Here is a 25,206-nt window from a genome sequence, read left to right as displayed (position 1 = left end):
CCTGTTCTTTCCCAACCTCCTTCTTTTGCTGTTCTTATATGACCTCCAAGTGGCAGAGGTCTTTTTACTTATCTAGGTCCTGTTGCTTTCCTTTCTCTATACTCCTGTCCCCACTAGCTTCTATTCATCTCACGTAGAAATTATGGATTCATCTTCCGTTCATTCTGATGTCAGTGAATATATAAGCCCCAATAATTTTTGTTCACGTGACTATTCAACTGTTCCAATAACCATCATTAAAAGTCCATCCTTAAAATCAGAGAAACATCGCCCTTCACAATAGCCACAAAGAGCATAAAATATCTAACAAAACAAGTGGAAGACTTATATGACAAGAACTTTAAATCTTGGAAGAAAGTAATTGAAGAAGACACCAGAAAATTGAAAGATCTCCAATGCTCTTGGGTTGGTACAATTAACATAGTAAAAATGGGTAATCGTACCAAAATCAATCTACAGATTCAATGCAATGCCCAGCAAAATTCTTCACAGACCTCAAAAGAACAGTACTCAACTTCATATGGAAAAACAAAAGAACCCAGGATAGCCAAAACAATTCTGATACAATAAATGAACTTCTGGAGGCATCATAATCCCTGACTTCAAACTCTACTACAGAGATACAGTACTGAACACAGCCTGGTATTGACATAACAACAGACAATGGTACCCAATAGAAGACCAGGATATTAACTCACACACCTACGAACACCTGATTTTTGACAAGAAGGAAAAAAAGGAAGTATATTTAACAAATGCTGCTTGCATAACTGCGTATCAACATGTAGAAGAATAAAAATAGATCCATATCTATCACCATGAACAAACTCAAGTCCAAATGGATCAAAGACCTCAACATAAAACCAGCCACACTAAACTCTATAGAAGAGAAAATGGGAGGTACACTTGAACGAATTGGCACAGGAGACCACTTCATAAATATAACCCCAGTAGCACAGACACTGAGAGAAATAATTAATAAATGTGACCACCTGAAACTGAAAAGCTTCTGTAAAGCTAAGGACATAGTTATCAAGACAAAACGGCAGCCTACAGAATGGGTAAAATCTTCACCAACCCCACATCAGACAGGGGACTGATCTCCAAAAAAAATAATGACATCTTAAATTTTGCAGGCAAATTGATGGAGCTAGAAAACATCATATTGAGTGAGGCTACCCAGACCCAGAAAGACAATTATCACATAAACTCACTCATGAGTGGTTTTTAGACATAAAGCAAAGAAACCTAGCCTATAAATCACAATCCCAAGACAAAAATAAGAATCCTAAGAGAGACATACATGGATCTAATCTACAAGGGAATTAGTAGAAGACAAGATCTCCTGAGTAAATTGGGAGCATGGGGACCATGGGAGAGGGCTGAAGGGGAGAGGAGCAGAGAAAAATGGATATAGCTCAATAAAATCAATTTTTAAAAAAGTCCATCCTTACAGTTCTGCTGACTTGAAAGATAACCAACACTACATTTTTGTAAGTTTTTAGGTCTTCAACTAGATTTCCTCATCTATGGAACTAGTTAAATATGAATTCCTTTTAAACTTTAAGTTGTACAAAAGCAAAGAGCCTATATGTCTTGTTTTGCCTCTGTTCTTATTGTTTAGAACAGTACCAAATACACCATAGAACTTCAACATGTGTTTATTTTATTTGTTGTTGATAAAATACAAGAAGAATATTTCTTTTCTCACTCTATTTAATAATAGAGAGTGGAATTTAAAAGAAAGTGGTAGATGACATATATTACATACTTCTGCTTGACACCCATGACATTTTGTGTAAAATTTTAATATATTTAAACAAAGACATTTAATTCTATCTTTATGCTAATAATCGCAGATACAGGAATGTATATAGATAAAGAAAACACTGATATTAAAACACACAAGTTAAATCATTTTTCATATACAGTAGACATTGGGACTTTCCAGAAAACACTCACCCATTTCTTAGCAAGCCTGGGGATCCAAACACTTCATAACCACAGCATTTCTTGGAAGCATCATTTTTAAATGGAAACATTAATGTCTGAAAACAAGTCACTCAGCTCAAGTCGACCCTCACTTATTAAGCCCCAAGCACTGGCTTTTCAATGAAACTTTAATGTCCGTTTATTGACATTGAACTTCATTGGCATTCAGAATCACACTGAGGCATTCTCTTTTGACTCTGGAAGAAACTCAAATAATTATATACTCTGTGCCAGAAAGAATTTGAGAGTTTGCAAAGATCTCCAAGCAGATTATTTGCAAATGTCAACGATTCACGGTCGTTTCAGAGAACAGCATCGCATTCTAACATTATGAATACATTCAGATAATTTTACGTCACTCTTCACTGACAAAGCAGCAGCTTTAATGGCAAAGGTAGGTCTCAGGTTTCAGAGAGGACCGATATATTTAGAAATAGTCCCCGGTTATAAATAAGGAACTAAATGTTAAATAAGAACAATATAATTAATAATTTTAATGGTATAAAAAATATAGCTCCAAGTCTTCCTCTATATAGTGACTGATGCTATGTCCTCCTGTTCCTTATTATTGAAATAGCTATTATTGCAGGTGTGGCATTCTAAATGGATATTGGATTTAAGCTTTTTAATCTTATCCAGTGCTATTTAATAATGGAAGATTATGTGATATTTTGTCTCCTTGCTGTATCATTTACAATAAAAGAAAATGAAACCAGAACCAAAAAGACCTAGAAAGTAGTCTAGTATTTAACACAAGCTTACCACATTGTTGCTACGTGTGTTTTTAGAAGTCACAAAAGTGTTTTTGATAAGGTCACACCTGGAAAACTGAGAGAGGTCTGCAGTAACATTCCTAAGATTTGGTGAAGTTGTTAACTAAACTAACAACCTGGTTCTTCGTTCTGTTTCTAAGCATACAACTCTGTGGTTATCTATCAGCCAATTATAACCAATCACATTGGCCAGAGTATGCAGTAGAAATTAAAGTCTACCTTGATTTAGACAGCTGTGGCAGACTACAAATCAAGGGGGGGGGGGAGAGAGAGAGAGAGAGAGAGAGAGAGAGAGAGAGAGAGAGAGAGAGAGAGAGAGAGAGAGAGAGAACTAGCTACTGAAATGGAAGGAATTCAGCAACACAGTCTTCTACTTTATAAGAATATTTTAATTCGCCCAAAACTGCAATTATAAATACAACAGCATTTCAGCTAAACAACTTGGAGTAATTTTATTCTCCGACATAAAACTGTAAATCGTATTTTTCTATGGAGACTATACACAGTTTGTGCCTACTGTTAGGCTGTCCGATTCCAATAGCGTTAGGAACACGTTATCGTTGTGTAGTGTATATCCGTCATGTGATGAGCTGATGTCGCCTGGCACGGCACTGTTATGCAGAGTTCTTCCTATGTAAGCGCTCAGTTCCACTGGCACGTGCAGTCTACCGGCTCCTGGAGCGTGTACATGACTTCGGTGCCGTTTCCCGAGCAGTGCAGAGGCACGGTGATGTTCCGCACCCCGTTTTCTCGGCAGCACTTGCAGAACCTAAGGTGGCTTTCCACGTTGATGTTATATATGGTAGCCGACGGGCACTTCCCATCACAAGATGCCACACTCACCTGCGAGGACAGATAACGAGGGAAAAAAATAAAGATCTTTAAATGCGCCCGGCATTGGTAGTTGTTTAAGTCCTCCAAAGAGTCCGTAAGAGGTTTTTGTTGTTGTTGTTGTTGTTTGTTTGTTTGTTTTTTGTTGTTGTTTTTTAACCATTTCATGCCCCAATCTTTTATATGTTTAAAAGATTGCGGAACTACTACATTAGAATATGACTCATACATACACCAAAGGGTTTTTATGCGGCCATCCTGAATACAGCAATGCTTACATAATTCAAAACTGAATTGTGCAAGCATAACTGAATAGAAATATGAAATAACTAAGTCCCAGCCCAATAATCCTATTGTCCCTGGTGTTCCGTTCTGGTACAAGTACAGCATAGCATTAAGTAGACCATACCAAAAAGAGGAAAGTAAAAACTCTGACTACAATTTTGTCTTTAGCTCTGTAATTTTACTCAGAGAAAATAGTCTAATATATGTAGATTGCATTTATCTCTCTAGATTGCAATTATCCCTGAGAACTATTGGTTATTTATGCTAAGAATAATTTATAATTCTTCAGAAACCAGATATTTTAATATTAAAGGATAGGAACGCTCTCAAAGTTGAATACTATATGTTGCTGTTTTCTTGGCATATTAGTCTGCCACAGATTTTCAGAAACACAAATATTCTTTATGTAACGAACTTTATTTTCCCACTTACAGAGCTCTGGCTTAAACAATCCTGTTTCTTTATGATTGATTTAATGATCACTTTCTGGCATATTCTTTCTTCTCGTTTGCCTGAAAAAAAATAGAGAATGTATTTGTTCATTAAAAGCCTAAGAAAGGGGATAAAAGGATGATCGAGTGCTTAAGAGTCCTTGCTGATGACTGGAGTTCAGTTGCCAGCACTCACATCAATGGCTCACAACTCTCTGTAACTCCAGTTCCAGGGGACCTGACACCTCTGGACCCTCCATGAACCACATTCATGTGAACGCTCTCATACCTCCACAGAATTACAAATAAAAATAATCAATAAATATTACAAGCCCATGTAAAATGCTTTCCAAATTTAAAACATAAATATAATTAGATTCGAAAGTTGGTATATTTATTTAACACATATAGTCAGTGTTATTTTTTTTTCAAACTCTAATCTTAGAAATTACATGCATAATATCTGTTTTCTCCTTTTATATAGCTTGGATCATCTAGATTCATAGTTAATTTTACTCTTTAACTCATTATCTTAGAATAATCATTCTCATTATTAGTCAAAAAACATTACAAATGTGAAATAATGAATTTTATATTTAACTATGGTTTGTGCAAATATGAAAATATAATTTACTAATACACAACAATTTTTAAATAAAACTGGGTTAAAAACGATATATTCTAAGTACTCATTAATATGCTAAGTAACTTAATTGTCAGCCTTTTGTGAAACATGAGTGATTCATACTTTATTCTGTGCCTCTGAAAGGGTCTTTCATGATTTCAAATAAAAACACCTATAATCAGTCATTCATGACACAGTAGTATGCATCAATATGTAACTGAGAGTTATATATGTTTAACAATGTAACAGGAATATATGTTTAGCAATGTTTGACAGTGATGTAAGCCCCAAAAAAGATGCCAAAGGCCAGGATTCAGACCTCGCTCGGTCATCGACTTGTTTTGTTACTTTGGGCAAGTCATTGATTCATTCTGTTCACTATACTTGTTTATGGAATAGTGGAGATACATTATCAATTTTCATATGACTTTATGCATGAAAGTCTTAGTCAAACATACTGATATGAAATTCAAAGTGGTAAAGCTAAACTACTCTGGTTTGGGGGAAGATGGGCAGTTAAAACTGGCTAAAACTAAGTTACCTTGGAAAATTAATTCAATAAATATATGGGACAACATTATTCATTACTGGTTAGTTGAACATTTTATTCCTAGAGGTATTTTCTGTGTATTTCTCGCAGATTTCTTTATAAGTATGTTCGGTATTCATAGCACTTGTGATAGTACCCGAATTCTACAATCTCCGCTACATAACCTGGCCGTCTCCACTACATAACGTGGCCATTCGGAATCTCAGGCTGCGACAAAGCTTCTCTAGGGTCAAAGAACTATCAACTACTTCACGTTCCCTTACCCACCAGATGAGAGACACCGAAGCAGTTTGCTCTTATTCTGCAACTCAAAGAGGTGGGCAGAGTTGAACTATACCCATGTTTGACTAATATTATCTCCTATTCTGGGGCTTGATTTCCTAATCATTTCAGGAAGCTAAACCTTCCTCTATGAACGGGCTGTGGGCATGTCTAACAGGAGGAGGAACACTGGTGTGGGATTCACCAGTTTAGCAACCCAGTCTGCCCTCGGAAAATAAACACTAACTCTCTATTTGTTCTCGTAGGACGATATCATGGGGCCAATTATAAGGGCTTTGACTTAGAATATAACTGTGTCTGTATCTCCCATCGAAAGGAGAGATTCAATTCCAAAGCTGTCCAAGGGGTAAGAAGTAAGACTATATAAATATATAAATACAAGTCTCTTTAGATTCTACAGCTAAAATTAATTCCTGTGTTCCCAATACAGTAGATAATTGACAAACTTTAGCTCCCACGTGACTCAGAGAACACTGAATGAAAAACTTCTTATTTTCAATGAACAGAAAACAATTGCATTTGCTGGTTCTTCAGAGTCTAGAAAATAAAATATCCGCTTTTCTTAAGGCCCAGGTAGTATAGTTTTTGTCATTTGAATTGTGTCCATCAATTTTTCTTATGCTCAGTAGGGCTATACGTGTGATTTTTATCTGGTCACCAGGCCAGATAAAATGAGAACGAGATGAATATGCGATTTTAATGCAGATTGACTGGTCCATATAAAAGGGAAAATTTGAACACATGTGTATGCGCATGAGCATGTGCGCGCGCGCACACACACACACACAGACACACACACACACAGAGGCAGGGACAGAGATTATTTTCTGACTGAACTCATTAGAAAGCAGCTTGCCAACATCAAAGTTTGGGGACTCCAGATCTCTGAAACAGTGCATTTCTGGTGTTTAAGTCACCTCCTCTATGAAAGTACGTGGTTGTTTTTGTTGTTGTTGTTGTTGGTTTTTTATTTTTTGTTTTTTGTTTGTTTTTTGTTTGTTTGTTTGTTTGTTTTCGAGACCGGGTTTCTCTGTGGCTTTGGAGCCTGTCCTGGAACTAGCTCTGTAGACCAGGCTGGTCTCGAACTCACAGAGGTGGGCAGAGATCCGCCTGTCTCTGCCTCCCGAGTGCTGGGATTAAAGATGTGTGCCACCATCGCCCGGCGAAAGTACGTGCTATAACAGGCCTAGAAGTCACACAGTAAAATGGAGATCAAGGTGTGAAGTGCTGAACTTCTTCACTTTCTTGGTTTTTTTTGGGGGGGGCAGTGCTTGTCTATGACTTAACTGGGTGTTTGTACACTATCAAACTAAGTTTGGCCTCCTTGGGTAGAAAATCAAAAGATTCCCAGAATTTATTGCAGTGGACTTTTGTGCAAAATAAATATTCTATCTTTACATATTCACGAAATTCAGTTCTTCAGGATACTCACAAATCTTATTTGAGAAATATTTCAGCTTGTATTTAGTAATCCATCCCTCTGCAATGATGTTATCAACCAAAATTATACTATGTCCTTTACCTAAAGTATCTATATAATTTTTAAATTTCTACCTATGTAACTCTTCTTAAAATTCCTACTTTTTATTCATATAAGTTCACATTTTAAAAAATAACAATGGTGGGTTGAATAGTCCTCTATTCTAGGTCAGTCTTTAAATTATTCAAAAATCCCAAGAAAATAAACATGTAATTGAAACGGATATAAAACGCATTACAGGTAGCTAACTAATGACCATGAAAATCTGTAAATACAGGATTTAAACATAATTCATTGTTGGCACTTTCCAAAGATATAGACTTAAAGATTTGTTCAAATGGCCTGAAGATACTATACTTTCCTGAATAATGTCCATACTGGTGTCTCGATGTCGTTCTTATCAGAAACTACTTAAGTTTGTGTAATTGAGCATACTCTAAGCAAAGTAGGCCATAGTGAACTTGAAACTCAAACCTATGAAAATCCTAGGCTAGAGGCTAGAAAGTCACACAGTATAATAGACATCAAGGTGTGAAATGCTGAACTTTTCCACTTTTTGGGGGGTTTGGGGGGCGGCAGCTTATCTATGACTTGACAGGGTGTTTATACACAATGGAACTAAATTTTCGCCCATCATCACCAAATCACTAAACAAGTAGCTCGGGACAACTGACATCTCTTCTAGAGGACTTGGGATTTGGTACCCAGCACCCACATGATGGCTCACAACCTTGTGTAACTCCAGGGCATCCGGTATCTCTGTATCTCTGTAAGCACTGCATGTATGTGGTACACAAACATAATGCAGGTAAAACACCCATGCACATACAATTGTTGTAATTTTAAAGAAAATACTAGGCTATGATTTTTTTAGAAGTGCCACAATAAAGTAATGTCCAAAATGAAATGAGAATTTATCTAAATAAAAATGTTTATGTACACCACACAATATAAAAAGTTGGGGTACAGGACGATCAATCATATGTTGTAAGAGCATTTAAATGATAGACCTTACCAAATACAGTTTAGGAACAGACTGTTCAGAGACCCCAACAACCACATATGTCATGAAAACTACTCTACTTTTGCACAGACTCCATCCCTACTTACAGATCTTGCAACAGCCTTCATTATAAAGCTTGACAATCCCTTCATTCTGGAAAAGGAGCAAAAGGGAAAAGACACAGTGTTTATCCATTTCCTCTTAACCTGGGATTGAAATCCAACTCTCATAATATTTTATCAGTTATCACAAAGCCTTTATAGAAAAATAATTAAAGGTTAACAATTCCTAATAAGAATTTCTTTGTAACAATATTTTCTTCAAAAACTGTATTTTCTCTACCTTCATACAAAAAGTACTAAAAAATGCTATTTAAGGAATATTTTTAATGCTTCAAATATTTTTAAGATAATAAAATAATGGAAGCGATTCTAACATGTTGTCATTCATTGCAACTCTAAAAAATTATTTAATATATAAAATTAGAATGAACTTTTAAATATCATAAAATGTTAAGAAGATACATTTTTCATTAATACTTAATACTTTATTTTTCAAACAAACCCCATCTTTCAGAACTTAAATATAACTTTAGTACATGTGATAGCTTGCTGGCCATCACTATTAAGGGTATGACTACAGAGGAAAAAAATCTGTGAGATTATGCTTTTTCTCTATGCAACTGGATAAATCCTGTTTTTCACCAAGGACTGATTGTCTAAGTAATTAACACTGGAAAAGGTTTAATTTAAAATAAAAATCATAACCCTTTAAAAGTCTTCCCCTTAATTGATTTTTCTTTTAGAAAACAAGAGGGTGAAATGCAAAAAGAACTATAGAATCTGGAAAAGCACCAAGTTCTCCAGTGGCTTGTATCAGAGAAGCAAAGTAAATGTCACTAGGTTAAGGTACATTAATGACACAAGACATCTATGTGTTTGTCTAAGAAAACAAGGTAAAACTCAATTAGGTAGCACATTTATCTTTATTAGAAGGGAGTCTGGGTTTGCTGTCCAAAGGAATTTTCAATTATTCTTCAATATCTACATAAAAACCTAGAGACAGCAAATTATCCATTCATAGGAAGTCAAATTTAAATTCAAAATAGCAAACTAAAGAACTACAACAGATATTTTATTTATGCAAAGAAAAAAACATTGACCATAGCAAATAATCTACAGTGTCTGTAGGACCTTGGAAAAGAGTCTAATGGGTACTTCCTAGATTACAGGTAACACAGAATTTCTTGAGATATAATGAAGTACAAACCAGTTTGCATTCGGTCTCATTAAAAGGAGGGCACACCATGCTGTAGTTTAGAATCGTGGCTCCCTCGTCAGTCCTAACACATTCATACGTGGTGCAGTTAGAGTGCCAGGAGCTCCCCTCCTGAGAGAGAAAAGGAAAGTGACAGCTATCCGTGCCAAGATCTGTTACATTCCTTAGAACACCTAAATTCATTAAATATTCAACCAAGTCCACAACAAGACAGAGAGCTCCTTGGGGCACATTCCATTTGAAAATTTCCCCAATTGTATCTCAAAATCACACACATGCACACATATGGAGAGAGAGAGACAGAGACAGAGAGACAGAGACAGACACAGAGAGAGAGCCAGAGAGAGAGAGAGAGAGAGAGAGAACACATTTGCAAGTGTTTGGTTTCATAATGGAGGAACTCTATCACTTTCTTTGGTCTAGGTCAATGGTTCTCAACCTGTGAGTTAAAACTCATTTGGGGGTCACATATTGGATATCCCGCATATCAGAATAATTGAGAATATCAGAATATTTGCATTATGATTCATAACAGTAGAAAAACTGCAGCCATAAAGCAGCAACAAAAATAATTTTATGGGTCAGAACAACATGAGTGTAGTGAACTGTATTAAAGAGTCACGGCATCAGGAAGGATGAGAACCATTGCTCTAGGTCGTATCTTAACTTATAAAAGGTATCAGATCTTCCATCAACCCAATCTTTAAGTTCGGGGGTGATAAAAAATAATATGCAAAGTTAGAAAATAGCAATATCCAATATATCAAAACTAAAAGTTTAATGGCTCCATAAAATACTAATTTTTAATATCTTCATAATTGATTAGATACCAGCCTTTCCCGGAACTCATTTCTTATACCTGGAAAATTGTGAGAGTCCAAGTTAAATTTACCTTAGGGAGCAATATGAACAAATTTTTACAAAAATATCAAAAATATCAAAAAAATTAAGATACAACAAATACACTAATATGTGGGAGGTAGACACTGTGCATGAGTGTGCAATGTGGGCAGAGGTATGACAGATGATATTTTTAGTAGAAAATAAAAATTCATACCTCATATATAACTGACGTTCCATTTTCCATGTGAAATTTGCAGGATATGTTTCTACAGGTTCCACAGCAGTCATAATCACTGAGAGATGGGGTGTAAATCTGGTGCTGCATATAATGAACAGGCACAGTATTAGTCACCCAGCAATACTAGCATCTTAATGAGTTAGTTCTGAAGATGTTCTCTCTGAACATCTGTAAGCATTTCTAAAACTGCATGTGAGCAACTTCAAAAAAAACCAGTTTTCTTTAGATAGACAGGATATAAATGAAGTAGATATTAATCTCTACATCTACAGGCAACAATCATCCAGCAGGTGCGACAATCTTAGGTCAACCAAGCGAGAAAGCTCTCCGTTACAACTCTTGAAGTTCAAGGTCATTCATAGCAAAGCAAAAATCTGCATTAAATAGATACCTCATAATAGTGTTGAGGAGCTATTCAATTGTATAACCCATAAAGCATTTACAAGCTCAAACTCTCTAACTGGAAATTTTAAACTCACTAGACCACCAGAACGACTTATAAGAATACTTACAATATCGCAGGCTTTTGAACAATTCACCATCGTAACGTTAAAAGTATGAAAGCCTGTATTGTTATCTTTATCTTCCAGACATTCTATTGTATAACAAAAATCCCCTTCCAAATACTTTGTCAGAGATTGGCCAGGATTCAATACTGATACTTCTTGAAACACACATACATCATCTTTTTCTAAAGAATAGTCAATTAAAAAAAAACACAATGTTATCTTTTGTATTTACCAATCAATAGAACTTATATTTAAGACTAGATTTTCATTGTGATCAACCAAATTTTCAAAATCAAGTAAGATGGTACATATACCTAGCAACCCAACAGTTTATTTAACCACATTAACCACACCAATAGCACAGCTATTCCTTAATATATAATAAAAATTAATCTGTAAAATCACTTGTATTAGCATGCTTGAAAAGATTTATTTTATAGCAACTTCCAGAAGTATGAGGTCTCAGGAATGAGCAAGGCATTTCTGTTCCATCTCCAGAACACAGATCATGACCACTATTAATGTGGATGTAGATGGATTCAGAGTCTAAATCAGTAATAGTAATGCCCTTCATTGTGAGACTCTGTAACATTTTGTGATTTTAATGATCATTATGCTAACAGAAATGATTCCATTCTTAGTGCTTCAGGGATAATGTACCATGAGCTATGAATGGTGGCATATTAGAGCAAGCTGGAAGAGGGCTCTCCTTGCCTCTAAGTCTGAGGTCTTGCTGTTGTTTGCTCATACAAAATTGTTTAAAACAAAATTGTTTTAAATAAAATTTAAAATGGTTTAAAACAATTGAACCATTAAAGAAACAGTCTACATTCTGTGAATCCACTAAATGTAGGAAAATACAGCACTTAATGCTTTCAAATGATAATACGAATCATAAAATGATGAGCAAAAATATGCACAATTTTAGATAGCATAATTTTTTATCCATCTCTCATACACTACACACTGACAAATTCCCCCTCCTTCCCCTCCCCCCAAGTCTCTACCCCCAATCTCCCTTTCCCTCAGATCTAGTGTTTCAAGGCATTTTGGCTAAGACCAAAGTGTAGATAGTATATTTTAAAGTGACTTTGAAAAATAATTCCAGTTCTGGGATGAAAAATTCATTTTTCCGACTTATCAAATTTCTCAGAACATTTTGAGATATTATGAAGGAAAAGTAAGAGTTGTTTATTAGAATACTGGCAATCAACTTAATATAAATACCATATTTCTAAAAGAAAATATTTTAAATATTTAAATGCAAAGCAACAAACACAAATAAGAAACAATTATTACTTAAAAGTAATAATTTAAGAAAACACTTACCACAAAGATACTGTACACATCCACAGTCACTCTGAAAGTTTTGATCTATTGTGGCAAATTCTCCCTATGAGAAAGAAATTGTCATATGATTTATCATAATCATTTTTGAAAATACACATTACAAGCAATTTCACCCAGATACTTAACAAACCTTCTAGGGGTAGGCTTAGCTTTGATGAGCATTCAGGAAAAAAAATCACAATAAAAATGTTATTGTGGATTATTCAATGCTTGTATGGGGGTATGTGTATACACATGCTCGTATGTATAGGCACATGTATGTCTTGTGTGTGTAGTTGAGAACGTACATGTATGCTAAAACCAGAGGACAGTGGGTGCCTCCCTTGGTCACTCTCCAACTTATACACTGAGGCAACGTATCTCACTTGTACTCATCAATTCTTTAGGTAGCCAACCTACCCCAGGGATCCTCTATCTCTGCCTCTTGTGGACAGGGGATACAGTTGAAGTACATAGATGCTGTGTATCCTAACTCAGGTCCTTACACTGTGAAGTGAGCTTACCCACTGAACTATTTCCCCAACACAGACGATTCAATCTCTTAGAACTTCAATTTCTTTATCTATTAAATAAATGAAAGAGGGCATGATGCTGATTATAATTTGTCCTAACTTTAAAGTCCTACTAAATGTCTTTGATTCTGAGATTCCAGAGGGCAGTTTGGAGGAAAAGAAGCTTGCAGCCCTGAAATGTGCTCATCTGCTCTCTGGGGGCTATAGCAGCTATGACGTGCATGTAGAATAAAAGCAATGAGTCTAAGGTTGTGTCTAATAGCCAACTCAGGAAGAGGATTGCAACGTGGCTCCCTTTTCACTAGTTATGAACAACTGCACATTACCAATCTGTGCCTTATTTCCCTCACCTATAAAATAGACATAATGTTCTTGCTGGCCACTTAGCATTATGAAAAGAAATAAATAGGCCAGTGTATATAAAGTGGCCAGGATTAAAGCTGGATTCCAACAGTACTATATAAGCTATTAGTAACTTTTTGTCAAAACCGAGACTCAAACCTCGCCCCGTTGGAAACGGTTTAGCATCCTCAAAACCAGTGGTTCTCAAACTGTAGGCCATGAACCCGTTAGGGATCTAACAACCCTTCCACAGGGATCGCTTAAGAGCATTGGAGATATCAGATATTACATTATGATTCCTAACAATAGCAAGATGACAGTTATGAAGTAGCAACGAAATAATTTTATGGTGGGGGCTCACTACAACATGAGAACTATATTCAAGGGTCACAGCATTAGGAAGGTTGAGAACCACTGCTCTAAGCAATCACAGGGCCAGGCTTAAATTTTCATGTGTTTTCTTGTAAGCATTTCCTTTTTCACAATGCCTTTAATCGTCATAAACATATTAATAAGATGAATTTGATTTTTCATGTAAAGAACTTATTCTAATAAATCCATATGACTATCTTCATTTCTCTTCAAGCTAATACATTATATTTTGGTGTATTTTATAAATTGTAATTTCATGTGTTAATTCATTTGTTCTTTTATGACTTTAAAGACAATTGCAAGAAAATTGGCAATAAAATTTTCTAATGAAATATTTTTTAAAAAACTATTAATCAAATACTACCATGCAAATGGTACTCTAAAGATAAAAATGAGAGATCTGTTTCATGTTTCTATACTGGTTACTTACTAAAATTTTCAATTTTTAATAATCAAGGGCATAATTACACACAGTATTTCCTCAAAAGCTCAAATTTCAATTTAATAATATTCCCTTCTTTGTCTAAGTCTTTTCAGACCATACCCAAATATTTATAGGTAGATTTATCTCTTAGGGATCCAACTCCACCCACAGAATACATCCTTATTATTTACTTAACATTACATTCGATAAGATGATTTACTGCTGCATAAGCATCACAGGTCTTTAAGGTTAGTAGTAAACTCTATAGTCTTGGGTTGTTTTCACTCTTTGGCTAGTATGATATTTAAAAACAAATTTTTGTGCAGCATTCACTTCATTCTTATGGGTAAATTCTTGGACCAAATGGTCCAAGACCCAGTCTAACCCAGTGATCTAAGACACTGCTATTGAACGTGTGTGCACAGTTTTCCATCACCCCAAGCAGTGCACAGTGGTTCTCATATCTCCTACCCTTTCACTATGTGTTACAACCCAACTTTTCAAATTGGACATGAAGCCATTCTCATTGTAGAACTGGTTCACACTACACTGAAAGCAAAAGACATTAAATATCTTCAAGGCTAGCAGAGATGCTCTGTGTAAGAATAGACATGACTGAAATTCCCCAGATCTAATATGAAATATTCTGTGGGCTACAAAAGTACTGGCCAAGGATCCAGTACACACACACACACACACACACACACCCTTTGAATACACACACACTCTCACACATACACACACACACACACACACACACACACACACACACACCCTTTGAATCCTGGCAATCAATCATTTACCCTTATAAGCCTCAACTTTCTTATTTATGAAATGATATAAAAATTTAGTTCCTGAAGATTTGATGTTAAGTATGAACCTGAGAGACATAGAAGTCACGATCCTACTTTTATTCAAATGTGCTTGTAATACACACACAAATCAGATGAAAACTTCGTATAAAATCTATGGTAGCTAAATTTCATTGTAAACACGACCTGAAAAATCCCTTAGGAGACACAGCTCTTGCCTTGCCTATGAGGGTATTGCTAGTGAAGTTTAACTAAAGATGAAAGACACACCCTCAATGAGAGTAGGACTATGCCATGGAATGTATCACAGACTGGATAAGTAAGAAAGAGGGAAGACACCAGTTGAGCACCAAAGTCCATTTGCAGAAATAATGTGATTATCCCTTCCCTCTCCTGCTGTCAAGCCTTCGCTACATCACGGGGCATATCCCTAGGACATTGAGGCCCAATCTTTTCTTAAGTCACTTCTTTCCTGGCACTTGGTTAAGAGAAAAGTAACTAGTATGGAGGTTAATGTAAATCCCCAGCATTCCATGTAAACTATAGATAGTATCACCTGAGAAAGTGTAACGTTAAATGAGAGGGAAAATAAAATAGGGACATCCATTGCTTGATGCTGCTCCTCATGTTTTCCAACAAAACTTGGGTTTCGGATGTCTGAATGGGCTGAGAGTATATTTAAGGAAAAGAGGAAAATGGAAATATAATGTCATTGGGGAAGACAATATCTGCTCTGATAAATGACGGTAGGAACTTATCTTCTTTTTAAAAGCTAAGAGCATGAATGAAGGTGGGTATCTGATGAAAGGCATGCAAAGTATCGGACACTGGTCACACTCTGTTAATGACTATGTCAACCTTGTTGCCTTAAAACATAAACCTCTTGAAATTTTTCTCTTTATATACTCACAGATAACTCCAGAAAAGATGCAGCGTTACATGCTTGAATCTCTTTCTCTACTATAAAGTATGTATTAGAAGTGCACTTTCTGGAAGAATTATTTAAGCCTTTCAATGTTAAAACAGCTTTTTTTTTAAATAGCTTACTTCCTTTTAATGACTGAGACCTTCACCGACATACTGTTAGTAGATTAAATTGTCTGTTAAATATTTTTGCATTACAGTATAATATATTTTATACGTCACTTTTTTTGAATGATCTTATTATGTAACCCTGATTGGCCTGGAACTCACTATGTAGACATGTTGGCCTCCAACTGACAGAGATCCACCTGACTCTGCCTCACAAGTGCTAGTATTAAAGCCTGGAACACCTTGCCAGGCCACTTTCTTTAAGAAACTATAAAAGGTTAAGTATAATGATGCAATGTCATTATTTCCATCCACATCAATATAATATAACAAGGAAAATTCCATGAATTTTGAATAATTCGGAAATGAGAACCATCAAGAGAGAAGATACTAATTTGAACAACACAATAAGGCAATCAAAATATACATTCTTACCACTTCACAAGTTGGCATGACAAGATTTTCACAGTTGCACTCTACAAGGCAAAAAACCAACATGTTCACCTGAGTCAAAACACATCAGCTCATTATTGCAAAACTTTAAGATATGAAATGAGTTACCACACTGCCAGTTTGGGCAACACTGTCCAGATACATTTTTTCCCACCAGATCCGTGTCTTTTGCACAGTTGAGTAACGGTGGAGGACAAAGATTTGGCTCACACACTAGGAAGAAAAAATCAAATGGGAAAAGATGAAAAGATGAATCTCATGGACTTGCCAGTCCTCGTTAGCTTGCTGTCATTACCAAGGCAAAGCAGGATTTCTACTCCCCAGGGGTTTCTTCTACTTCTCGCTGCCATGTGCTCCTATGGCTAGCATGGGTTCAGCCATCGTTAGTTGATCTAGCCCAGCTCATAAGTGAAAAGGCCTGACAAAGGGGTCTAAGTTAACAGCACCATTGGACTTCTTAAACATCTATCTCTTTTTGGACTTTTTGTTGACACATTAAAATATTAATTAGTGCAGATGGCCTTACCACAAGAGTACTGCGGACAACACAAATGTGTTGTATTCAGATCCACTGTGAGGAATTCCCCATCAGCGCATTGTGGAGCTGGTTCTGTGCACGCTTCACACACTGCAGATTAAACAAGAAGCCAAAGCCATATTAAACTAAAATCAAGTTAACGATTAGTTCAGATTATCAACTATACCAAAACTGAGTATAATACTGTTAATTGGAAAGTAGGAAAATAACACATAGCTCTTTACTGTCTTTATACTTTTATAAGCACAATGCAAAAGAGGATATCTTATCAGAAATATAAGCCATTTATTTCCAGAATTTATTCTTATTGAAAGCAAAATTCATAGTGCTGATTAATTGATATCATAGTTCATAAATTGATTGATATTTTTGGAATTACCTTATTTTTCTGCCATTGATTGTTCCCTCTTATGGTTGAACAGTGTGGGAGGAACTTGTTCATAACTACCTCCAGATGTGATAATTTTCTGAATGACTCTGCCAAATGACTCATCTACACAGTTCTTACAAAGACTATTAATAAACAGGCCATATATGTGGAAAAACCCCTGCCTGATTATCGGAATCTCTTTCAATGGAATTTCAATGAGAAATGGGGGTACACTAGAATAAGATGCAGACAGAGGTGACATCTCTTCTTCCTCTTGACTCTTGCTCTTGCCCCTAAATCATTGTTGGAACTTAATCCAGGCACATGCAGTCAAGGAAACAACAGAATTCAAGGAAATGTCTTGATTACTGGTGTGATGATTCTCTTGAACTGGGGGGAAAGAGTTTTCCTTATTATTAACTTTCTAGTTGAACAAACACAATGCTTTGTGCTAGGTACTTCCTAGATGTGTCTGATTCTCCTATGCTTTCTAGAAATCATCATAGTTCACAGATGGTATGTAGACATTAAGTTATTAAATGGTCTTATATATTATTCTAGTTAAGTCTTCTAGACTAGCCCACACTAAATTTTCTTTTCGAAAGATAGATATTTGCCTCGTTAAAGAAAAGCCCGTATTCTATTATTTGGATCATGTTTGAGAGGTACACGTAGCTTTGTTGATGGGGTAAGTACTGGCTGTAACACTATTGAGAGTCATTTATGATGTCCTCTGCTTTCTATCAATTTTATTCAGAGCAATCCCTACAAGATAACACAATACCGCTTGCCACGAGTCCCATGAGAGTCACGGCAAATAGATGCTCCCCAGTTCCTTTCTCTTCTTGCAACAATTATCTCTAGAGAACTCACCACAGAAAGGGTAGAAACAGCAGGGTTCTCCTTGTTGAACCTGAAGCGTAAACTGGTCTTCTCTGCAATCTGGTGTCGAAATGTTGGGACATTTCACTGTATCACACTCTGCAGAATCACAAATACATTTGAAAATTTGTATGAGGGAAACAACGGGTAAATTAAAAATGAGACTATTGCTTTTGTCTCTCTGAATTGAGTGACAATCTTAATATAAAGGCATTTTTAGCGATTAGCAACTTCACGATCTTTTACAATAAATTCCATCCATAGAAACCCAGAGGAAGGAAGCCTCCTCGGCTATTTAGAACGTACAGTGAGCTTTATTTTCCCTAATAGATTGACTTACCACATTCATACTGTGGACAGCAAGAAAGAGCGCTATAGCCAACCATCAACTTCTGACTACCCGTGCATATTGGGATGGTTGTGTCACACAACGTCATGTCGCAGCCTAGAAATAAGCAGGAGAGTGTTACAGTAGCAGTGAGTCCAGCTGGAGTCTTATGCTGCCATCTCAGAGTGGGGGAGCTGGCTCCACCAAATGCGCTTTCACTCCAATGAAGCCCAACAGAAGGAAAACTGGCTGTGTAAGAGATTGCACCAGCTCTAAGGATCCTCTGGGATTTTCTTGCATCCTTCATTGTCATGAATCAGAGGTTCAGAGTCCTGCCTTTTGTCATAAGCTGCTGAATATTATTAATAGTTACTGGCAAGTATTTTAACATGAATTTTATAACCCATTTTGAGAAAATGACATTTATGGAAGTACTTCCTAGTTAGCCTGCCGTGTTTTTCACAGTCATTGGCATGCATGTCTACAAGGCTCGAGTTTATCCACATACCACAAACTTCTTTAGAGCAGCAGGTCAGCTTATCAACGATGCGCATGACAACTTCAGCTTCTCGTTCACAAATGGGGGAGGGCTCTTCTTCACAGACGGGCTCTATCGGAATAATGCTTCCATCCTCCAGACATTTGTAGAGGGCACACTCATCAACGCCCCCATTCCAAATCTCCCCAGCACTGCGGGGTTGATCTTCACTGTCAGTGCACACTTTAAAAGATCAACAACGTTATTTCATTTACAACCTGGCACTACAGCAAGTCAAGTCATGACGTCTTAGATTTTGGATCATTACTCTTCCACCAATAAAAATGCAGGTCATGAATATATACTGTCTCAGATTCTTCTGTTTCTTTCTTCAGCTAGTACATTGCATTGCTCTTTAACCAAAGTTGCTATGAAGTCCACAGAAAACACTTTTATTTTCTACAACCTTCCATGGGCACGTTCCTTACTGGCAGTCACAAACCTGTTTCTCAAAGTATCCTTACATTTCTATTCTACCTGCCCTTCCATTTAATCATTAGCAAAATTTCTTTTCTTCTTGCCATGGTTTAAGACCCAAATGACTGACAAAGTGCTGTGTTGCAACTTTCAGAATTCTGCGCTTTTCCAATCAGTCACAACCATAAAGAAAATATGCCAAAAATAATTTGAATATGAACATAGAGTAGTTAAGTGTTTTCCCTAGATAATAATGCTATCTACCATTTCCTGCATTCTTAATTTCTTAAGACACAAAATGTTTTTTTAACTATTTTATGTTTCTGTGTTATAACCATAGGGACTAAGTCCCGTTAATTTCTCCATACACAGCCTCAGAACCACAGAGGCAAAAGTAAACCACCACAGAAAAAATAATTAGACCTTAAATTGACCCCACAAATTACTTTTAATTTTTAATTTGCCTTGATTTTTCCTAGTTATTACCAAACACACAAGTAAAGATTGAGGACCATCATTATCAAATATCCTAATTTTAACTCCAACTCAATTCGTATTAAAAGCAGATTACAAATTCGTTTCCTTTCCAACACGTGGGCAATCTTTGATGAGTTTCCCTCAGCATATATTTCCAATATTTAAAAGATATCGTACACGTGTGATGGCTGGATTCCTGGGCAATCACTTTGCACTTGGGTCCTTACCACATTCTCGCTCTGGGATGCACAGTGTTTTATCCGGCCGGTGAAGAATGGTTCCGTTCTTGCATACACAGTCCTCTCTCAAATTCAGACAGGAGGAGTGCCCATAGAACCATTTATTGAGACACGTTCTTGCCTCACAGGGCCTCACACAGGGCTGGTATTCCTTTCCCTCTGGGCAGCTCAAAGCTGTTGGCAATAAAGGACAGGATTTGCTAATAATCAACGTAATCTACGTGAATTCTGGTCGAGAAAGAGCAATCAGCCTGCATTGTTGCAGATACAAATTCCGCATGGTTTCACTTTAAAGATTGTTTTTCATTTACTGCATAACAAATAACGTAAGCCTGGTGACTTCAAAGGCATCCTTCAAGTATCTAGATGGTATTCAGTGTTGTAGTTGAAAGTGTTTCTTTAATTCATATCAAACATATATTTTTAATTTTCAGTCCAAGTAGCTTTCACATAAATATATGGAGTCGACTATTACAAAACTACTGCACCATGCAGCCAGAGATACAATTTCTCATTTTCTCTGCAAGATAATTATGGAAACACTCCTTAAATATGTAACTCAAACTAAGTGAGAGAGAGAGAGAGAGAGAGAGAGAGAGAGAGAGAGAGAGAACTGCCTATAGAGGTTTCATCATTTACTGCCAAAAAGAAGCATTGCTGAGCAGTTTCTAAATGTTTTAATAATTCTTGTTGATTTCTACTGTTCATAAAAAGTCACACTGTTCAAAAATGAATATTCAGCTTGTGGGAGTTGGTGTAAATTGGTACAGTCTTGATGGGGAACAACTTCAGTGTGTCTAGCGAAACTGGAGATGCTAGATGTTCATGATGAATCAAGAGTGGAGATTCCTCTGGTAACACACCAAGAGGGGAACAGGGGAAGGATACAGAGCCAAATTCCCTCTTATTTCTGAAACTCAGCGACAACTCTTGCATGGTGACATTTGTTTTCATTCTCCATTCACGTTCAACTTCCTAAGTCATTCTGTGACTCAAAGTAAATGGAGAAAGGACTGGGAAGAGGAGGATGTTCTAGAATGGTTAGAAGACATCACTGTGCTAGCGGTCACTCACGGCAGTAGTCAGGTGTCCTCCACAGAATGCAGATATCAAACTTGTTGCACAGAGCCACATATGCAGAGATGGCATCGCATTCATAGCTCCAGAGATAGGTGTAGTTGATCCACATCTTTTCACAAAAGTCCAATGGTGAGACCTAGAGATGCATTTTACCATATTAAAAAAAATCTGTCATGTTTAACTTCCCGAAAAGCCATGAGCTAACCCAAAACCATTTGAAATATCAGGTCAGAGCATTCCTTTTGTGCCAGCACATGGGGTGCAGAGGCAGGAAGATTGATGCGTTTGATACCAGCTTGATCTACATAGCAAGTTCAGGTTAGCCAGAGCTGCATAATGAGACCCGACTTCAACGAAGTTAAAGTATTCAGAGCAGTAAATTAATGTCATCAAAGTTTCTCTTAAACCTCAATTTTTCAAAACCATTTTTGCCACACACACCCCCGCAAAAAAAGAATTTATAAAGGAAAGAATTGATGATGCTTTAAAACAGATTTAAATAACAAGAAAGTGCATGTGTGTTCACTTTCATGTGCATACATTTAAAATATGACTGTAGAATATGCTTGCCTGCCTAGCACGGTCATCCACATGGGTTTCTTCTGAACTATAACTTACTCGTTCTTCTCCCTAGACTGCCCTTCACCTGTATAGGCTGCACCAAAATGCCTCAGTATTCTCCTTGCATGGACTTTTGTACCAAATATTCTCTTATCCACATTTCTTTCAGTGTCGAGATCTTTCTCTCCCCCCCCCTCCTTTTTTTGGCAATATTTGGTTTTAGATGGCTCAGATGTGTGAATCTTCCTGAAGGCTTTCCAAAAGCTGAACTCATACATATCTCCATACCATGTATTGTAACTATCACTTCACAGATTGATGTGGGAGTGTCATATATCAATCTGTTGATTTCATTGGTTAAGCAATAAAGAAACTGCTTGGCCCTGATAGGTTAAAACATAGGTGGGAGGAGTAAACAGAACAGAATGCTGGGAGGAAGAGGAAGGGAGCTCAGACTCGACAGCTCTGCTCTCTGGAGCAGAGACGCCATGCTCCCCTCTCCCAGGCACACGCGATGAAGTTCCAACCCAGGATGGACGTAGGCTAGAATCTTCCCGGTAAGCGCACCTAGCAGTGCTACACAGATAATTAGAAATGAGCTAAATTAATATGTGAGAATTAGCCTAGAAGAGGCTAGATAGAAATGGGCCAAGCAGTGTTTAAATGAATACAGTTTGTGTGTTGTTATTTCGGGGCATAAGCTAGCCAGGCAGTTCGGGTGCTGGGGACGCAGCCCCGCCGCTCAAATTACAACAACAGATTCCCCTTCTTTTAAACTAGAGGCACAGTGAGGACCTTATCTGTGCATAACAGAATTCTAGCACAGTTCCTAATACATGCTAGTGTAAATGGCTTACGAATTTTGTACTAGTTTGTCCTTTTCTCTTTAACAAGAATTTTTTTTTATCAACACGGATCTCTGAAACTATTTACTAATCACATAAACTAAGAAAGCAAGAGAGTGAGGAGGGGGGAGTTCATAAACTGAGGAAACAAGAGCACACAAAAATCAATCAAATTGATCAAGTGATGGCTGTGTTATTCACACTAGAGGATAGCATCATAGGAATCGATTAAAACTTCACTGTCTTAATTCTTTTTTTTTTTTGGTTTTTTTTTTTTTTTCAAGACAGGGTTTCTCTGTGGTTTTGGAGCCTGTCCTGGAACTAGCTCTTGTAGACCAGGCTGGTCTCGAACTCACAGAGATCCGCCTGCCTCTGCCTCCCGAGTGCTGGGATTAAAGGTGTGCGCCACCACTGCCCGGTCACTGTCTTAATTCTTACACAAGGTTATCAAGCACCAGTGATCTATTTCAGCTAGAGGAATTTATTCAGGGAAAATTCCATTTCCCTGAAAGTTATACAATTCTAACAATGCATAGGAGGAAAAAACTACAATTATCCTTCCTGCCTCTATAAGTTTATGAAGATTAAACATCTCTGAACTTCAAAAGTACAGACAGAAGGACCAGAGAGAAACTATTCTCAGTAGAATACCATAGCAGGAATGGAAGCTTAGGGCTTTTCATTCTCTCAGAAACTCGAATGCAATTGCTCATTTCTGGCTACTTTTAACTTACTTTGTCATGGCACAGAATGAAATCGTCTCTGTTCAATAACTCGATGCAATGGCTGCAATCATGTTCAGTACAGTTCCTAACGGGTCTTCTCATTGTGACTTCAAATGATTTCTCAATTTCCCAACTTCCGATGAATAATTCTATGTCTTCCATGTTGGTAATAATGGTGCCATTCTGCATCCTGAGGTCATCGTCTGGGTCATCATTGCAAATTCCTTGAAAGCACATGCAGCTTTTAGATGGCAAAAACCTTCATTATCACCAACTCAATTGGCTTTAATTTTAAGCATCTGAATTGGTTATCCCTTAAATTTGGCATTGATAGAAACTTTAAAATTATGTCTTTTTTATTAAATTCATATATTAAGTGAATATGAAAAAAATCATGTATATGAATATTTTGCTTCTGCAGTATCCAATTAAAATGAAATTAAATACTTTCTAGAACAGCAAATGTTTTATGAATGAATTCCAGTCTTCCATTCTACAAGCAAAATCTGGTCTAAACATAGTAAAGTTTTTTTAACAGTTGTTTCTATTCCATTATGTAGTTTATGACATAACTCCAGGAATGGGTCATTATAATGATTAGTGCTAACTATTGACTTGAGCGAATGTAGAATTATCTATGAATCACTCTATGGACAGACCTTTGAGGGATTATTTAGCCTTTGTGCATGTCTGTGAGGAAATATGTGGGCTGGGTTTCCTGAAGTAGAAAGATCCACACAAAAAGTGGGAGGCACAAGTTCCAGGTCTTGGGTTTTAGACTTAATAGAACGAACAAAGATAAACATTCATGGTTCTCTGCTTCCTGATTGTGAGTATAACACAGCCCATTGCTTCAAGCTTCTGCTGTCCTGATTTCCCTGCCATGGGATACCATATTTTTCAACTGTGAATCAGAATAAATACTTTCCCTTAAATTACTTTTGTTGGGATATCATATAACAGCAATGAGGAAAGAAACTAAATGGTATAATCTAGACAAATTATAAATTACAGATCATAAACAATCCAGACAAAATCAGGCAGTTGATGGCAGTCACCTGAGGAACAAAGATTTATTCAATATTAGGATATCACTGTCAGTGTATGAACTAAGATTGGTGGTGAGAGATACTATTTTTTCAAAGTATTCAGACTTGTTGGTGTGCTCTAGTTTTGCGCTTCTTTGAGAAAGGCCAGACAAATTAGTTTACTATTCAACAGTGCAGTTTAGAGCCAAAAATAGCATAGAGAAATGTCCCCAGGGCCCTAATCAAACCTCACCCAAATCCCACCCAAATTTAAACTGTCATTTTTCTTAATTCTCAGGACTTTATTCCATAAAACATGTGAATTAAACATTTTCTTTAAGCATCAAACTATAATCCCAAGACAGGAATATCATCAAGAGTAAAGTCTGTCAGATTCTCTAGATAACTTCATACATCAAAGTAGTCTCTGTTCTTTACATCTAAACTTTTATAATGAGAAGTAATAGCAAAACTATGTGTTAGCTTTAAATGCATTTTCAAAAATGTTTTCATTCTAACCACCATGCAAGGGGTTCGCAATACTATGAAGACTTTGTTGCCAATAACGGCAGTGGGACCAGGATGAACTGGCTTTTTGGAGTCCACTTCCTATGGACTCAACTGTGATACTAAGGGCTTGGTCCTGCCTCAAGGTGGTATTCCAGACTTAGTTGACTCCCCATGGGAGGTCTTACACTTTCTGAGGAATGGATGGGAGGTTGGGTGAGGAAAAGGTAGGAAGGAGCAGGAGGAGGGGAGGG

The 25,206-nt window shown here is 36.8% G+C and overlaps 1 protein-coding gene across 4 annotated transcripts in view; it reads right to left on the bottom strand.

Annotated features, from left to right (window-relative positions):
- Window positions 1-3,355: 3,355 nt before the first annotated feature.
- Otogl (otogelin like) overlaps window positions 3,356-25,206 on the bottom strand; it is a 113,870-nt gene continuing 92,019 nt past the window's right edge. For all 4 annotated transcript variants that reach the window (XM_075954211.1, XM_075954215.1, XM_075954213.1 and 1 more), the window contains 16 exons: window positions 23,427-23,641; window positions 21,281-21,422; window positions 20,195-20,380; window positions 19,044-19,256; window positions 18,548-18,652; window positions 18,199-18,306; window positions 16,944-17,045; window positions 16,526-16,630; window positions 16,400-16,440; window positions 12,450-12,513; window positions 11,124-11,302; window positions 10,588-10,692; window positions 9,522-9,641; window positions 8,360-8,405; window positions 4,314-4,393; window positions 3,356-3,608 (listed from right to left, as the gene is read on the bottom strand). In XM_075954211.1, coding sequence (XP_075810326.1) covers window positions 3,408-3,608; window positions 4,314-4,393; window positions 8,360-8,405; window positions 9,522-9,641; window positions 10,588-10,692; window positions 11,124-11,302; window positions 12,450-12,513; window positions 16,400-16,440; window positions 16,526-16,630; window positions 16,944-17,045; window positions 18,199-18,306; window positions 18,548-18,652; window positions 19,044-19,256; window positions 20,195-20,380; window positions 21,281-21,422; window positions 23,427-23,641 — 2,012 coding nt within the window. In that variant the 3' untranslated portion in view covers window positions 3,356-3,407. The remainder of the gene's footprint in view (window positions 3,609-4,313; window positions 4,394-8,359; window positions 8,406-9,521; window positions 9,642-10,587; window positions 10,693-11,123; window positions 11,303-12,449; window positions 12,514-16,399; window positions 16,441-16,525; window positions 16,631-16,943; window positions 17,046-18,198; window positions 18,307-18,547; window positions 18,653-19,043; window positions 19,257-20,194; window positions 20,381-21,280; window positions 21,423-23,426; window positions 23,642-25,206) is intronic.

This window comes from Microtus pennsylvanicus, chromosome 20, assembly GCF_037038515.1.
Source record: "Microtus pennsylvanicus isolate mMicPen1 chromosome 20, mMicPen1.hap1, whole genome shotgun sequence".
NCBI lineage: Eukaryota > Metazoa > Chordata > Mammalia > Rodentia > Cricetidae > Microtus > Microtus pennsylvanicus.
This window is presented reverse-complemented; position numbering and strand designations above follow the sequence as displayed.